Source organism: Muntiacus reevesi, chromosome 1 (genome assembly GCF_963930625.1).
Source record: "Muntiacus reevesi chromosome 1, mMunRee1.1, whole genome shotgun sequence".
Lineage (NCBI taxonomy): Eukaryota > Metazoa > Chordata > Mammalia > Artiodactyla > Cervidae > Muntiacus > Muntiacus reevesi.
This window is the reverse complement of record NC_089249.1, coordinates 81,284,722-81,303,137: the sequence shown is the minus strand read 5'-3', so window position 1 is coordinate 81,303,137 and position 18,416 is coordinate 81,284,722. Positions and strand designations below refer to the sequence as shown.

Here is an 18,416-nt window from a genome sequence, read left to right as displayed (position 1 = left end):
GCATAGGCTCCAGGGCATGAGGGCTTCAGTAGTTGTGGCTCCCAGGTTCATTAATTGTGGTGCATAGGCTTAGTTGGTCTGTGGCATGTTGGATCTTCCTGGCCCAGTAATCAAACCCATGTCTCCTGCACTGGAAGGCATATTCTTTACCCCTGAGCTACCAAGGGAGCTCTAGTTCCTTTTTTTTAAGTGGAGGAATTGAAAGATACTTGTGAGGCATTCTGAAGAAATGATGCTTTTAGATTTTTGCGGTTTTTCACATTTGTTTACAGTTGTCTCAGCGACACTTACATCAACCACAGTGATCGTCAGTGAATTTTCCTAATCAAGTTTTTGAAAAGAATTCAATTTGGCTTTCAGAAAGACAACTTTTTTTGGGTACACTCATAGTCCTTTGTTTATCCATTTATTGTTTCCCTCAACTAAAAGTAACCTCTGTGAAGGCAGGGCCGTATCTGTCTTGCTGACTGTATCCTTGGAGCCTCTGACAGTGCCTGTAGTAGGGTTGTAGACAATGAGTGAATAGTGACAACAAGTGACATCTATCAGGCTGAGTAATTTAGAGATGATTCTGTTGGTATCATTAGTCATGATTATGTATACTCCAAAGATACATTTTTACTATTTACGATGCAACTTCTAGTAACTGTTCCCATCAATCTAATTTATATTCCTCCCAGTTTTCCCCAACTCTTGCACAAATTTACTGACTCCAGTGTGTGTTTTAAAAAACAATATTGTTTTATTACTAACAGGAGTGGCCTGCCTGGGTAGGTGGGTGTGCTGGGCTCAGGGTATGTGGGGGCTGTGAAGAGCAGATAGCTGAGAGGCTGGAAAGAAAGGGAGTGGGTCTGGAGGCCAGGCCCACAGGTTCCTCCAGTTTACTTCGGGCCAGAGGCGGACTTAATAAAGGATTCATGGCAAGCAATGGCCAGGCCACCAATAAGATTAAGAAATTCTTGGAAATCTAGCTGCCCATCAGAGTTGAGGTCCAATCTCTTCATCATGCGGTCCAGGACACCAGGGTCCTTCTGGTTCTGCAAAGATAATAACAATAATGACATAATGACATTAGTACCTTTATACTGTTCTTTCTAAAATGCTTTTAAAAATGTTTTTACATTTTATTCTCACAAGAGTATGAGGTACAGGGTTCAGTTCAGTTCAGTCGCTCAGTCGTGTCCGACTCTTTGCAACCCCATGAATTGCAGCACACCAGGCCTCCCTGTCCATCACAAACTCCCGGAGTCTGCTCAAACTCATGCCCATTGAGTCGGTGATGCCATCCAGCCATCTCATCCTCTGTCGTCCCCTTCTCCTCTTGCCCCCAATCCCTCCCAGCATCAGGGTCTTTTCCAACGAGTCAACTCTTCGCATGAGGTGGCCAAAGTATTGGAGTTTCAGTTTCAGCATCAGTCCTTCCAATGAACACCCAGGACTCATCTCCTTTAGGATGGACTGGCTGGATCTCCTTGCAGTCCAAGGGACTCTCATGAGTCTTCTCCAACACCACAGTTCAAAAGCATCAATTTTTCGGCACTCAGCTTTCTTCACAGTCCAACTCTCACATCCATACATGACCACTGGAAACACCATAGCCTTGACCAGACGGACCTTTGTTGGCAAAGTAACGTCTCTAATTTTCCCACTTGTCAGACATAGAAACAGACTCAGATGAAGTGACTGGCCTAAGCAGAAGACCTAGGAGTCAAATCAGCTTTTTTTTCCTTCTAAATTAACCATTTACTTAAAAAAAACTTTTTTTATTTTTTGGCTGTGCCTCATAGTCTGTGGAGTCTTAGTTCCCCAACCAGTGACTGAAGCTGGGCCCTTGGCAGTGAGAGCACAGAGTCTGAACCACTGGACTAACAGGGAATTCCCTCAAACTCAGATTTTCTGGCTTCTAGTCCAGGGTTCTTTCTGTTACATTTGGGGATTACTCAATTTTATATCAGTGGAAAACTTTTTCTAAGTGTCGCATGCAACTCCAATATACAAACTACATAAAAGTGGAGTGATCTGAGGTAGAAAGAGGACAGCAGCTGACGCAGGGCCTGCTTAATCAGCCTCATCCTCCACTCATCCTAAACCCCAACACCTACACACACTTACATCCACTGGTTACATACAGCTACTTAATTAACTTAGAAAATCAGTCTGTTAATTGCTACTGGCTACCATATCTAGTAGTGCACATATAGAATATTTAGAATATTACTTCCATCACTACAGAAAGTTCTCCTGAACAGGGCTACCCTAGTGGCTTTGGGGTGGAGGAACAACATTTGAAAACTCTTTTATTACTCCATTTACCATTTTTGTGAACCATCTCCTTAAATGAAAAAAAAATCACTGTTCCCTATGTTATGTACAGTTTGATAACTCTGATCTTTAGATCCCATGTTATTCAAAAAAAGAAAAGATCCTTTAATAGCCATTTGGAGCTCACTCAGCCCTGGGGGCTCAGCTGCTGTCCTTCATTCCAAGCTAGCCGTTCTGCCAGAGTCTTGTAGTTTGGGGTTGGGGGCTGGGACCAGTACCTTTGTGAAGGCACCCAGCTCTGTATTCATGAAGATTAGGAACTCGGCCTTGGAGAGTTTGCTGTTGTTACCATCCCTTCCAGCATGCTTTTGGAAAACAGCAATCAGAGACTCGATGCATCGTTCAGTCTCCGTAGGGCTGGATACTTTTGCCTTTGGGGGGAAAAAAAAAATTCAGGATTCAGATAAGGGGAGGACATCAAGAGCAGGGTGCTGGAGAACACTCCAGAGGATCTCATCTCTTCATTTTGGGTCGAAGCAGTTTCCTAAAAGATAGGTCATTGTTTAGGGGCTAAGGGGTTAAGACAACCACAGAAAGTCACATTCTGTGAGCTTCTTCCCTGTATTGCCTCCTGTTTATTCCAGGTGAAAATCAGTGAGCATGCTGGTATACTTGAAAGCAGTAGACTGCCTAGAGGAGCATGAGGTGACAGGGTTTGCTGATACTTTTAGAATGTGTGGGTAAATATACGCTTATTATATACCCATAAATATGCAACCCACCAAGCATTGTGTATAGATTAAAAAATTCCCTATTTTCCAAAATAATATATAGAGGTTACTGTGGTTACTGTGATTAGTGAAATGGCATTTCTTTTAAAGGAATACTGAATTCTCAGGACTCATACATTTTCTAGAAGAAAACTAAAAGTATAGTTACCCTGAGGCGTGAGAAGGGAATTGACATGGCAGAGCTACTTCTAGAATCTCAGTCTCCAGGTTGCTTCCTGCACCCTTGGCCTTGCTTCTTCTATTCCCAGATGCCACTAATTCCCATAGGAAAAGCTAGTGGAACTTCTCTGGTCACTTCAAACCAGAAGGTTGATATGGGGACTTTGATCAAGGTTGCCACTCACACAGCTCCTATGGCATTTATGGGGCTGAACCACAGGTGTGGTTGCACCAGAAGGAGCAGGAGATTCACATCCTATTCTGGGCTCTGCTTTCCTTACAAGGGAAGTCTTCAAGGAAATTCTGTCATACTCTGCCCATCATTCCAGCCAGCTCCTGGGGCCCCAGACGCGAGGAACTCGTGGGCTCCCCCTGGTGGATAAGAGCAGGAACTGAAGACTTCCTGGAAAACTCGATGGCCACACCCTTCCTCCAAGGCTTTATCTCGCTCTGGAGGTTATCAGTGATGGTGACTTTCGCAACGTAGCACTTATCCCGTTAATTTGTTCTTAGGATGGACTCCCTGGAGCCCAGAGTTGGAGGCTTTCAGGGCGCATAATTTACATGCTAAGAAGGACTGACGTGCACAACTGCCGTTCTCCTTCCCTCCTTCAGTCTCTCCAGGTGTTTTAACTGCCTAGCCTGGTGCTCACTGCATCCTGGAACATCTATAAAGCCCTTTCTGGAGGTGGGGTCTAGAGAACTCTATAGGAGATGGATTATTCCCCAGCAGTCACGCTGTCAGAACTTTTTCTATAGGTAAGAAAAGTGTTGGTAGCCTCAGAGTTTTGGTTAGAAACAAAATACCACAGCCTAGAAACAGATGTGTTTGCACAACAGCTTTTCTTATCAGGACTGCAATCTCACAGTCTAACTAACACATCAGATTACAGGAACAAGGTTGACTGGGAGGGCACACCAGATAGGGTAGAACGTTCCAGGCTGAGGAGCCAGAGCTTTGTGATCTTTTTCTAGACCTACAGAAGTATCCTCTGACCCTTTTCTTTGTATAACTCAGACTGGTTTCATTTTCCAGTTTCAATGGCTTTTCCTTTTTTTCTCTCCTTAACATCAATCTTGACTGATTTTTTTTTTTCTCCTTGAAATCTGTTGCTATCAGCTACATGGAGAAAATTAAAACCCGTGCATGTCTTCCCAGAGGTAATTTTTCAGAACAAAAGAAAAAACCACAAATATCAAATTACCTAAGTGGAATTACAAAATTTGTAGTGCTGGAGGGGACTTTGGAGAGGGTTCCCCGGCAGAGAGGCCCAGAGACAGGAAAGTTTTGCCCAAGTTGGATCAGTGACTGAAGGAGAAGAGAAAGCGACCTCCTGCCTGGATGGAGGCCAGTGCTCCCATCACTGCTCCCCATGGTTCTATTCGATGGGAACAATGAGAGGAAGGAGAAAACAGCATGGTAAATGGATGCTGTGAAAGAGCTTGTTAGTAAAAAATGCGTGCTAAACACTCATTTGAGAAGGTTAAAGAAAAAAAAGTAACACTTGAAAAAACCAGTATTGCAGTTCTCATTCTTAACTCATGCTCCCTTTCCTTCCAAGGAGTCGCGGTGGCATTCTCTTTCTTCCGGGGCAGCCATTTCAGGCCTTCGCCACTTGGTGGTGCTGGGTCTGCCTTTTCTAGGTTCCTCGAGACTTTGGTTCCCCACTTTAGCGTGGAAAGAAGAAAGAAACAGCAGTCGAGGATACAGACTGACACTAAAGCAGGGGTTAGCAAACATGTTTGTAGGTGCCAGACGGGATATATATTAGGCCAATGTGGTCCACTTGGCCTCCATCACTCTGCTTTTGTAGCAGGGCAGGAACCACACGGAGAACGCATGGATGGGCGTGGCCGTGTGCCAATAAAACCTTACTTATATGGATGGTGAAGTCTGATTTTCATATAATTCTCAAAGTATTATTCTTCCTTTGCTTTTCTTTCAAGTATTTACGTAAAATCCACTCGGAGCTCGTGGGCGCAGAGAACCCCACTTGGCAGGCGGGCGGAACTTTGCTGACTCCGCGAAAGAGAGGCCAAGGAAGAGGCAGATTTTTTTTGGGGGGGGGTGGATTAATGCAGGTAGAAAGAGTTCAGAGTGGGGCTGGCAGGAGCTGAGAGAAGAAAAACAGGAGACGGAGGAGCGCCTAAAAAGACGGTGGGCTGGAGGGAAGAGGGGAGGAGGAGGGGGCTTCCCGGAGCCGGGGCCCTCCCACATTCCTGGCCGGGCTCCAGTTTCAGTCAGTCTCCGCGTCTTGGCCGCTTGCCCGTCGTTTACAGAAACTCCGATTTCCCCTCTAGGGCTCGGACCTCTACTTCTGTAACTATATGTAACTGGAGCCACCACACAGAATTCACCCCCCGCCCCAGTCATTAGGTCGCACCCCGGGCTCCGCGGGCCCCGGCGGCCAGGGGCTTCCCGCACCGGCCGGACCCCCTCGCCCCGTTTCCCGCCGAGCGAGGGGCTCCGCGCCGGGCGTGGCTCGCAGGCCACTTCCTCCCAGCCCCAGACCTCGGCGTAAAAACAAGAGCCTCCCGCTGCTGCCCCGAGGCTGTGATTCCAGGTATAATTTAGGGCTTCTTCCTTCCATCTGCTCTTCTGATTCCCTCCGGTAGATTTATTTGTCCTGCTCTGCTTCCTGCCACGACCACTTCAAAAATCAAAGATCAAGCCTGGTGAAAAGTATGCCGTGGCTGTAATTTTCATTTAAGAGGAATTTCCATGAAAGAAATATTCATGTAAGAGGAAGACAAGTAGAAAGCGCGGCTTACCATGTCGGAGAGGAGCGAGGGCGCGGATGCGAGCGGGGAGCTGCGCGGCGGGCACTGGGCGGCGGGCCGGGTCCGGGCCTCCGGGCGGCCCCACCCGGCTCCGCCCCGCGCGGCTCCCGCCTGACTCACGCGCCCCCTCCTCCGCCCCGCCCGCCCGCCCGCGGATCCGGGCTCGTCGCGGTCGCCTTTCTTTGCCAAACGCGCAGTTTCACCTTAAAACTCACACAAAACCCCATTGTCCTCACTGAGCCTTAACACAATCTCTCTCTCCCTGTCTTGTGAACTGTGAAGATGTTGGTCTTTTCTGAATTTAAACTTTGGCGTAGCGGTCTTTGGGAAATCTGTTCAAGTCCACAGGTCTTCCATGTACGAACTTACCAGCTATTTCTGCGGCTTCCTAAAGGCGGAGCGATTCCTTTAAAAGACTAGCAACTCGGGACGTTGGCCATAATTGCAGAGTACTTGTTTCCTAGAAACCAGGGCTGTCTATTCTTTCACACTGGATGTAATTAACGGACTAAACGGTGATGGCTTGTGCAAACTGGAGCATCATTGTCTCAAACGTCTCTATAAACCGATTAAGAGTTAAAGCAAGGCCCTACACCCCAAAGTACTGCAACGGTGCAGTACGAACGCAAACTACTGACCCGTGCAAGTCGGGGTCTTACCTCTGTGCAATCGGCAACGGAGTTGTATGAAGAATCAGAAGCTCTGGATTTTGATCCTGGATCTGTAATTGTTGTTTAGCCTCTAAGTCGTGTCTGACCCTTTTGCGACCCCATGGACTGTAGCCCGCCAGGCTCCTCTGTCCATGGCATTTCCCAGGCAGGAATACTGGAGTGGGTTGCCATTACCTTCTGTAGGGCATCTTCTCCAGGGGCTCCTATCTGTTGAGGAGACGCAGGATGGAACGTCTCCTGTGTAGATAGGCTGATTCTTTACCACCAGGTCACCAGGGAAGCCGGTATCTGTAATTACTTCAAGGCAACAGTTTTGGCAAAACCCTTCAATCCTCTGAGCCTCCATTTCCTCACCTGTAAAAGTAGATGCCCTTTCCTTTCCTATTTCACAAGATTGTTATGACTATCAGATAAAATGATGGTTTTGAGAGGGTTTCAAAAACTGAAATAGATGCGAAGGAAAAGATAAAGCGTTGCAGGGCATTGTGTAAACTGCTTCCTGACATGACATCTCTGTTTTTGCAGCCTCAGCTGGTCACTTCTGAAGAGATCTTCATCTCTTCTTACTTACACCAGACCACAGTTTTAATTATTCTTGAATCCACTTGAAAGTCTCACCTGAGCCTCAAACTCAATTCAAGAGATACTTGTTTTCCCTGAGTCTGTTTTTCTCCTGTCCTCCTTATCTCTGCTAATGATACTTTCTTCTGTTCTCCTGACTGGAGAGTTTTGGAGCCAGGTTTTGACTCTAAATACCTTTCTTACCCCCAACTCTTATCCAGTCCTAGGTACCATCAGTTTTATTTTTACACTCTCTCTTGGATCTGGTTATATCCCACCTCCAGGGTCTAGTTTAGGTTTTCATTCCCTCTTTCCTCCAGTTTTCTAATTGGTCTCTTGCCCTCCGATTGTTCTACTGACTGTTAAAAACACATTTCCCTACAGTACAGCTCTGGTTAGTTGCTTACTTAAAAATGAAACACAGTGAAAGAACCAAACAAGATGACTCTCCAATGTCCTTTATATAAAATCCAAATTTAACTTCTATCTGCCTTTGAAAAACCTTTATCAATGAATGAATTCTTCAATTTATTTATTAAAAAATTATTTTTGAAAACTATTTTGTGTCAAGCTCAGTGCTAGGCACAAGGGATACAAATACAAATGTGATATTAGTGCCTGCCTGCCTTTGAGGTGGTCTATGGATAGACTTTGGGGTTTCCCCAGTGACTTAGCAGTAAAGAATCTGCCTGCAATGCAGGAGACACGGGTTTCATACCAGGGTCAGGAAGATCTCCTGGAGGAGGGCAAGGCAACCCACTCCAGTATTCTTTGCATGCCATCTTTCCTGCATTCCTGGAGAATCCCATGGACAGAGGAGCCTGGCAGGCTACAGTCCAAGGGTGGCAAAGAGTTGGACGTGACCGAAGCGACTTTACATGCTTGCACATGGATTGACTTCAGACCTACAGTATATTGAGGGGTGTTCCATGGATGGATGCTGGGATCCACATACACCCCAAAGGTATGTGTAAAATTTTCTGCCTAAGAGAACTTCTCGGGGAGGATTCATAGCTTTCATCTGATTCTCAGAAAAATCTATGATCAAAAATATTAAAGAATCATTAGTTTAAATTATTCTATACCTGAATCATGAGACTTCCCCTATCACACTCTTCTTTAAGGGAAAACACCTTAAACACGTTTATCCCCCTCTGCTGAAAGTCCAGCCCAGTTGGTAAATTTTTGCATGATTGACCCTGTGCCCACTGTCATAGCTGACTGGATTGAGTTTAGCTCTAGGCTCAAGGACTGCCAGTCCACAGAATGGACAGTATTGGATATATCATTACATGATATGAAATAGTGAGCTGGGACCATTCAGCTTTTTGGAAAACTGAAATTAGAAACACATACAAATTAGGCACTTAGAAGAGCTGAAGCTGAACATTTGCATGGAGAGAATCATGAGGTCATGACAAATAAAAATTATGAAGAAGCAGACACCATAAATAAGTAGATGCTATGACATTTGGAAAGACTGTGCAGATTAGTGTTCTTGTTCTTCCTGAACCTAGTTGTCTAGCTTTCCTGATTTCAGGTAAGGCCTCTATTCTTTCAGTAACTCCCCTGTCCCATGAAGCAGCTTGAGTGAAACCAAAGAAAAGAGCTGAATCAAATAAATATGAATTGTCCAGAACCATGTTGGTGGATCAACTCTGACCAGTGAGGGCTGCCTGTGGTAGCAACTCCCCAGCATCATGATGAAAGGGATTTTCTGTTAAAAGAGGGAGTGTTCAGGAAAGATGGAAAGCAAAGTAGATTTGGCAACATTGGTAAACAGTGTGTCCAAGTGAAGGGCCAAATGCAAGCAAGGAACTGAGGATGAGTAAGGGCTGGTAAGTTGATACCAAGAGACAAAAATGAGGTACAGATTAGTCAATTTATTCAGGAAATAAATGTGGGGACTTCTAAGGTGCAGGGTAATTCTTATGTGCAACCTGAGCTCTGTGCAGGGCTGGGCTTGTTCCTAAATGGACAGATTAGATAAACATAATTGTGGGGTGTGACCAAGGCACAATGGTATTGCCGGGAAGGAAGTGAGTGGTTAACTCTGGAGGAGCAGAGAAAGTGTCATGGAGACAGTGATGCTTGAGTTGGATAGTGAAGGATGAACAAGAATTCACCAGCTGTAAAATAAATAAATAATTCATCAGGTAGATGGGCACAGTTGAAGTCAGTACAGTATGATATGTATCACATCTTATCTGTATGAGCTCTAGCAAGTCATTTAGCTGCTCTGTACCTCAGTTTCCTCATCCATAAAGTGGAGATAATAGAGGTACATGCTTCTACTACTTACTAAAGATGAAGATGTAATTATGTAAAATGCTTAGAACGTAGAGCAGTGTCTTCAGAGGGATGCTTTCATAATGGCTTGTGCAAAAGTAATCAGGGGTGGGACTTTGCTGGTGGTCCAGTAGCTAAGACTCCATGCTACCAATGCAGGGAGCCCAGGTTCAATCCCTGGTCAGGAAACTAGATTCCACATGCCACAACTGAAAGATTTTGCATACTGCAACTAGAGATCCCCCACACTGCAATGAAGATCGAAGATCCTGGATGCCCCAACTGAGACTTGATGCAGCCAAATAAACAAATGAATGAATAAATAATTTTTTTTTAAGTAGCAGGGGTGAAGCTTATGCGTATTCTCAGTACCTGCAGGTGGGTTGGTAGTCCTGGGCTTTGTGTATACTTAGTTGTTCAGCTGTTTCCGACTCTTTACAACCCTATAGACTGTAGCCCTCCAGGCACCTCTGTCCATGGATTCTCCAGGTAAGAATACTGGAGTGGCTGTCATGCCCTCCAGGGGATCTTCCCAACTGAGGGATCGAACCCAGGTCTCCTGCATTGCAGAAAGATTCTTTATCAGCTGAACCACCAGGCAAGCCCAAGAATACTGGAGTGTGTAGCCTATCCCTTCTCCAGGGAATCTTCCTGATCCAGGAAGTGAACTGGGGTCTCCTGCACTGCAGACGAATTCTTTACCAGCTGAGCTACCAGGGAACCTCTAGGTATCTAGAATAATCAAATTCAAAGAGATAAAGTAGAATGACAGCTGACAAAGGCTGGAGAGAGGGAAGAAAGGAGTTGCCGTTTAATGGATATAGGGTTTCTGTTTTGCCAAGATGAAAGAGTTCTGGAGACTGGTTGCACAACAATATGAATATATGACAGAACACCTAAGGAGGATTTCAACTGTGCAGATCCATCTTTGTGCGGGACTTTTTCAGTAGTAAATACTGCAATACTACATGATCTGTGGTTGGCTGGATCTTTGAAAGTATGAGCCATGGATATAGGAGAAAGTGCAGATGCAGGGAACCAGTATTCAGATTTTCAACTGATAGAGGGTTGAAACCTAACCTCCACATTGTTTGAGGGTCATCTGTGCTTATTGCCATAGAACCATGTACTAAAAAAATAGTGAAGATGGTAAATTTTGAGTTATATATATTTAACCACAATTAAAAAATGCAATTGTGATCAAACCAGCAATACATACACAGGAACTAATGTCTGAGTTACACCATTTGGATCAAGTGTATGGGGCAATGGTAAATGTGAGGCCAGAGCTGTGGGATTGAGCCTGGAGAGAGAAGGGTCAGATCACTAAGGGCTATGCTTGGAAATTTGAATTGTATCCTGAAGTTTATCTATCAAGAACCGCTGATGATTTTAAAGCAGGAGAGTGACTTGATCCACTTCATCTTTTGGGAAGTATAGAAAATGTACTGAGGGGAAAGAGGCTAGAGGCAAGAAACATAAAGATACAGATGCAATAATCAAGGCGAGAGGGCCATGGAGATGGGGCAGGGAATTGCCAGGTACTGAGAAGGCAATGGTAATCGAATTTGGCCTCTGCTTAGATGCGGGGGAGCGGGGGGTTGGAAAAGGGGTGAAATCACCCTAGGAGAGAATAGGATTGGGAACAGTCACGTTTACTTACAGCTCTTCAAATCTCTCTGTCTCACCTCAGGAACTTTGCACATCTATCTGTCTGTCTGCAATAGTCTTTTTCTCACCTTAGTTGGCTTGTTGACAACAAACTACCACAGACTGAGTGGCTTAAACAAAAATTTATTTTCTCACAGTTCTGGAGGCTGGAAGTCCAAGCAAGATCAACGTACTAGTTGATTCAGTTCCTCATCAACTCTTTTCCTGGCTTGCAGATGGCTGCTTTCTCACTGAGTCTTCACATGGTGGAGAGAGAGAGTTCTCTTTTCGTTTTCTTATAAGGCCACAGTCCTACTGAATTAGGACTCCCCTCATATGACATTTAAGCATTTAATCATTTGACTGTAGTTACCTCCTAAGACCCTGTCTGTAAATACAGTCAAATTAGGGGTTAGGGCTTTAACATATGGATATTTTTTGTGTGTGTATGGGGACAGACATAATTAAGTCCATAGCATTATCTATCCTTCATACAACTTAGAAATCATCTTTCCTAAGCATTCGTCTTTCTGTAACAGAGTGCTAGGTATCTACGGAAAAAAAAAAAGAGAGAAAGCTAACAAAACAGCCTAAGACTGCTGTCCTTGGAAAGGCCTGCTTTCAAGGCTGGATTTTGGCTGGCATCTTAGAACCTGGATTTAAGGAGGGTTTCCATCTGTTCCCTCATTATGCCTAAACTATTGGTACAAACAATGTAGTTTATGCCAAGCGCCTGCTTTCTTTCTGGGAGTATGGAGTTTTTTGGTACATGCTAGTGAGAACAGGAGATGTGGGTTCAATACCTGGGTCAGGAAGGTCCTCTGGAGTAGGAAATGGCAACCCACTCCAGTATTCTTGCCTGAAAAATTCCATGGACAAAGGAGCTTGGCGGGCTACAGTCCATGGGGTCACAAAGAGCTGGACACAACTGAATGAGCACACACACGTGGAGAGAGTATGCCTATGTGACCAGTCTTCTGTAAACATCTTGGGTGCTGAGCTTCTAATGAGATTCTCTCGTAGACACAACTTCACATGTGTTGTCACAATTCAAAGCTGGAGGAATTCAGAATGTCCTGTATCCATTATATGTTCTCCCTTAGCTCCTCGTGTCATAATTCTTACCATAATCTACTGTCATTTTCTGTTTACTTATGTTCCTCACTAGACAGCAAGCTACTTGAGGGCAGAGCCAGTATCCTACTTACTCCAGTGCTCCTGGCACCCAGTACATGCATCAGGTGGTTATGTAAGGAGGGTCTCCCCTAACAGTGTGCAGAGCTGTCCTGAGCACTGCCGCTACAATGGTGAACAAGGCAGGTGAAGTCTCCGTTCTGATGGTGTTCAACCTAGCTTATGTGACTTTAACCAATACTTACAGAATAAGGAGGAAGATGATCCACCGTAGGACAGAAAAGAGAAATGACTGGGGAGGCGACTCAGAGCCTTCTCTGGTGTCATCAAGTCCATGGAAGAGAGACTTTCAAGATGGAGGGGTGGTCAGCAAGGTGAAAGTCTTCAGAGAGACAGAGTACAGTGAAGGTTGAGATGTGTCCAGTGGATTTGGCATTTATATCCTTGGAGACCTTTGCCAGAGCAATTTTAGTGTAGGGGAGGGGAAACCAAATGCTGTGGACTGAGGAATGAATGGGAGATGAAGAGCGGGGACAGGGAGTATGGATTACTTACTAGAGAAGGTTGACTATGAAGGGAGAATTGGAGTGTGGTCAAAAGGGATCTGAAACCAAGGGAGGATTTGAAAGCATAAACACTTTGAGTGAGTTCACAGGCTGTGCAGGAGTTGCCAGAATGAGAAGGCATATGTGTAAGGTTGAGAGGATACAAATGATAGAACAAGGTCTCAGAGGAGCTATGGCAGATGAATTACTCCAAAGAGTGGAAAAGGGGGTAAATGACAGTGAGGCTATAGAAGGACCATAACTTTAGGAGGGCTGCAGAGGGTTATCTTTCTGGATAACCTTGTTGGCACATGAAGTGGGAGGTAAGGACATCCTTGACAGTGGCCATAGGACATCCTTGAGTAGGTTCTTGAGTAGGAGAATTGAGGAGGTTCTCAATGGTCTCAGAGGGAAATGGTAACAGGAGCTGACTCAGATGGTAGAGTGGGTACAAAAGCTTAGGAAGTTATAATTTTGCAGTGACTCAAATACCCATGGTTGTGATTATGTGGCTGTATGACTTTCTCCTGGTATGTTTAGAACTCTACTTATTGGATCCAAGAGAGGGTTGTGAAATGGATTTAGGGTTAAAATTTTACAGAATGGGTGTAACAAAAGGATAAGGCAGTGAAGGAGTTGAGGGTGTGGGTGAGACAAGAATCCACTTGATTGGGCATTCAGTACAGAAAGAAAAAGAAGGGAACAAGGACATGGAAGGTCAGTGGGCACAAAAAATTTCTCCGTAAAATCAAAGGACAAGTTACATGGAGAAGAGGGATGGAGAGAGCTGGGCATGTAAGAAGTTATTGGGTGCGTGCTCAGTTGTATCTGACTCTATGGACTGTAGCCCGCCAGGCTTCTCTGTCCACAGGATTCTCCAGGCAAGAATACTGGAGTGGGTTGCCATGCCCTCCTCCAGGGGATCTTACTGACCAAGGGATCCAAGCAGCGTCTCCTGAGTCTGCTGCATTGCAGGTGGATTCTTTACCCACTGAGCCATCTGGGAAGCCCATAAGAAGTTATTGGTATAATATTAACTTCCAATGAGTCTAGTAATTTGTGGGTAGAGCTCTTATGATAGCAGAATGCAAGCATGGCTTAGGGCCTTGTGCTGACTGCAGTGTATTTGGAGTGAGCAGGAAGGAAGGAGGTCAAGAAGCTGTGAGGGTAGGGGGCTGGGTGGATGAGACTTGTCAGTGCTGAGCTCATCTAGAATGCTGAGAGGAGGTACAGTGGAGAGCAAGGTGTGAAGCCGGTTATGATGTCTGATGTGAAACAGGTATAGGACACTGAAAGACTGTAAAAAAGGGTCTCAAAGTGTCATCTACCACTTTCCTTTATACACTCTATGCTTTAGCAAATGGAACCACTGTTTACCACCCAAAGGTCCTCTTCTTTGGCTGTTGCTCAAGCTTTCTCTGCTTTTGAAACATCCTTAGTTTCAGTTCTCTCTGACGAAATTCTAGGCTCCTTCAATGAAGCTCCTCCTTCATGAAGATTTTCTGATTTCAACCACTCACTTTTATCCTCCCATAATATTTTGTAATTTATTTTTTTGTGGGGGGAGGAATTTAATATTCTGTTGTATATTAAAGGGTTTTATGTTAATAAATTTTTTTTCCTGATAGCATGTGTGTTCCTGGAAATTATGGATGTATCATGTTCATCCTTGTGTCATTCATAGCCATTTGCACGTAGTAACAACTGGTGCGTGTTCATGGGATTGAATGAATAGTATGATTTCAGAGTAAGGGCTGAGTTTGGTTTAATTCTGTGTAATTTAACTTTGAGGACAATGGTAAATAATTGCCCCAAGAATTACTAACTCTTTGTTTTGTTTTTCCTTCTGGGGAAGGATTGCTAGCTATTTTTTGTTAAGAGTCTTAAATTTATATAAATTATTATTGAGTACCAGGCCCTCTGCTAGGGTCTGAGGATACAAAATTAAAAAAAAAGAATCATGGCTCTTACCTTTGAGGATCCTCATATTGAATTTGATTAATAAAACAGGAGTGGGATCCTTCTAAAAACTGAGCCATCTGCATCAGAAGGTGTGCCCTCAGTCTCTTGGATGAGGCTCTTCCAATTTAAGTCCTAGGCTAGAAGATTTACCTCTTGAAGGTAAGAACTGTCAGGGGAGATCCTTTGATTTCCCCCATAATCAACAGCTCCTGCCCAGAGCACTGAGGCCACATTTACAATATTAAGGAATGACCCCACAATCTGTGAGGCCACTGTGGTATATATGGAAGTGCTGGACAAAGAATCTAAAGGCCTGAGTTGAATTTTAGCCCTCTCCCTAGATAAACTTTTTGTTTGTTTGTTTCTGAGCTTCAGTTTTCTCATATGTAAAATGCAGATAATAATTATGGAGATAATAAATATAAAAGGGCTCTTCAAATGGTGCTGTGTTATACCAGTGTTAATTGCTACGTGGAGTAAATGAAAGTGTGCTTCTAGGCTCTGCTTTGCAAATCTTGGCTGTTACTATTGTTATCATTCAAGTCCTTCCCTCTTCTCACTTCCTGTTGCCTCTGATTGCTGGCCCTCACTAACTCCCTCACTTGTACTGCCGTAGTGGCATCATCAGAGCAGACATAGAGTTCTATGCAAGCTGGTGGAAGTTCACTGCCTTCCTCCATTGTCTACACACATCTACATTTTCCTTCACATTCTTCTAGATTGGTGGCTGGAAACCACTGAAGTCCTCCACATAGTTGCTTTTAGTCTCCAACTGTTAGGGGAAGCACACTGATTGAAATGGCCCACCCTGGTCAGGCACCATAGTAACCATTTGCATGAGTTGTTTTATGACAGGAGGTCCTGGTAAGGAACACGGAACTAATAAGCCACTACCAACCAGAAGAGTTCGGGAAAGGTCAAAAGGAGACACCACATGTCCAACCACCTCCCAGAATCCTTCTCTCTGGCATCCATCTTGGCTGAACAAGGCGTGCACCACCAGCAAGGACTCTGAGTCAGAATGATTGGCTAAGGACAACCCGGAAACTAATCCCATCACCAAGCAAGCCACTTAGCAGAGCTGTTCTCCTGGGTTCCCTTCCCCTACTGCTCTCCACCCGGGTGCCCTTTCCCAGTACAATCTCTTGCTTTGTCAGCACACGTGTCTCCTCGGACAATTCATTTCCGAGTGTTAGACAAGAGCCCAGTTTCGGGCCCTGGGAGGGTTCCCCCTTCCTGCGACACAACTGCTGTTAGCAGACTTGAGAGGTTTTCTCTTTCACAATGTCCCACAGCAAATTGTTGCACGTATGTTCCATTTCTACTCCTAGGAGGCCACACCATATCAGACCCATGTCTGATCCATTGTGATCTGAATGTGTCATCAAAATAGTCTCAGTGAATCTGTATCGTTCAGTTTTTTGTCCAAACTTTTCTTCTTCGAATTCAAGAGGAAATTCTAATTCCAGCTGTTTTTTTCATTATTTCCTTTCATTCACTGCAAACTCTGGTCAAGTGGGAACTTTCACTATTGTCTGTAGGCAGGGTTGATCCTCTAACCATTTCTCACTGGTTCATTCACACTAGTTGTTAAAACATTGGTGTTCTTCTCTACCAGTTGCTGAATGTCCTCTCCTCTTGCCTGAATCTCTGAGTGCCATTCACCTGAAGCCCCAGTCACTTGTCCCTCTCCTGGGTCACATGATTCCCATAATCAAGTAACTTAAGAATTAATACATGGAGTAGTGAGCATCTCTGGGACTTGCTCCATCCTGGTATCCTGGCCACTGTCGTGACTGGTCAGTGTTCAGTCACAGTGTGAATATCTTCCAGTCTTTAGGAGCCCCACAATTTCCCACTTAATGACTTTTTTTCTTGTGTTCCCTTCCTTTAGTCTGGAATGTTTTCCTCTGTCTTATGTCCAAATTCTACCTGTACGAAGAATTAACTCATAAAGAACCTTTTCCAGGAAGCCTTTTACTTATATCTTCCAACTAAAAAGGATCTGTCCCTTCACTGATCTACCACAGCCCTTTATCTGAACTTTTCTGTGGCGTGTGTTACAGCCTATCTTGAATTATAGCTATTTAAGTACGTGCCACTTTTTTTTTTTTTTTTTTTTTACTGTTACACTGTCTACTTCTTGAGGACCAGGTCTACAATAATTCCATTGTGGGGGGTGGGGGTAGGCACAACCCACTCACCCTAAGTGGCAGTGAGTCCTTCCCCTACTAATACTCTGGGTCTAGGACATGGTGTGGTGGGTTAGTAGTAGGCAGGAGGACTTTTATGTGACACATGAAGAATTTAAAGGTTCTTGTGGTCTGCATTCAATGGTTTAACATTTTTGTGTAGTGAGACTTCCTTCTGTTTCATCTTTCCCTAAATCCCATACCCCTACCCTCCGGTTCTTGGAAACCCTAAGAGTGGGCAGGTTCGTTCAGCTCTGTTCCCAGGCTTTAGAGAAAAATGTATGAGTTAGGGTGCTTTAGGGGTGAAGATAACAGGAAGTTGACTTAAGACAGTTTAAAGAACCATGAAATTATTTTTTGACTTTACAACAGGAAGTCCCTGGAGCAGAAGAGGCTCCAGGGCTGACTGATTCAACAGCTTAGTGATGTAAGAGGGGATGAGATTCTTCTGTTTTTTTACCCCATGATCCACCTTACCATTGTAATCCTAGGTGAAACATACAGGGTATGCATTTCCTTGTTCACATCTCAGGAAGAAACTTGCTTCTCTATTCCAGAAACTCTGGACAGGGCTCTCTTAAATCTCATTGCCCCAGATGGGTTAGGCCTGTCTAGCCCTGTACAAATAGACGGCCAAAGGCATGGAATTACCTCACTTAGCTGAGACAAATTGTTTAAGGATGGAATGGGTGTTATGTGGTTGTGTTGGGAGAGTGTATTTTCCAAAAATGGCCATAACACTATCTGCCCTCCCACAAGCTCTTCTTTCAGTGTGACTCTCACGCTCCTCCCATCAAGAGGTAGGATCTTTTCCTTTTTCTCCGTAGCTCCCCTGGCATTCTGTGATGACCTGGGGTGGGGTGGGGAGGGAAGCTCAAGAGGGAGGAGATATAATTATGGCTGATTTTTGTTGTTATATGGCAGAAACCAACACAACATTGTAAAGCAATTTTCCTTCAATTAAAAAATTAAAAAAAGAGGTAGAATCTATATTTTCTCTCCTTGAACCTGGGAGAGTGTGTGGTGACTACCTTGGAAGTGACTCTATATATTTCTGACCTGTTGTTGTTCAGTAGCTAAGTCGTGTCTGACTCTTTGCAACCCCATGAACTGCAACACACTAGACTTCCCTGTCTTTCGCTGTCTCCCTAAGTTTGCTCAAACATTTGTCCATTGAGTCAGTGACGCCATCCAACCAATCTCATCCTCTGCCACCCTTTCCTCCTTTTGCCTTCAATCTTTCCCAGCATCAGGGTCTTTCCCAATGATTCAGCTCTTCTCATCAGGTGACCAAAGTATTGGAGCTTCAGCTTCAGTCCTTCCAAAGAATAGACAGGGTTGATTTCCTTCAGGAATGCTTGGTTTGATCTCCTTGCTGTCCAAGGGACTCTCAAGAGTCTTCTCCAGCACCATAGTTCG

General features: G+C 44.5%; 1 protein-coding gene across 1 annotated transcript; it reads right to left on the bottom strand.

The window, feature by feature from the left end:
• Positions 1–718: 718 nt before the first annotated feature.
• S100A11 (S100 calcium binding protein A11) lies at positions 719–6,111 on the bottom strand. The gene is made up of 3 exons (XM_065903962.1): positions 5,985–6,111; positions 2,541–2,693; positions 719–1,037 (listed from the first exon to the last, which is right to left on the bottom strand). Exons 1-3 carry the CDS (start codon positions 5,985–5,987, stop codon positions 882–884), a joined length of 312 nt encoding a protein of 103 aa, XP_065760034.1. The 5' UTR covers positions 5,988–6,111; the 3' UTR covers positions 719–881.
• Positions 6,112–18,416: the final 12,305 nt, after the last annotated feature.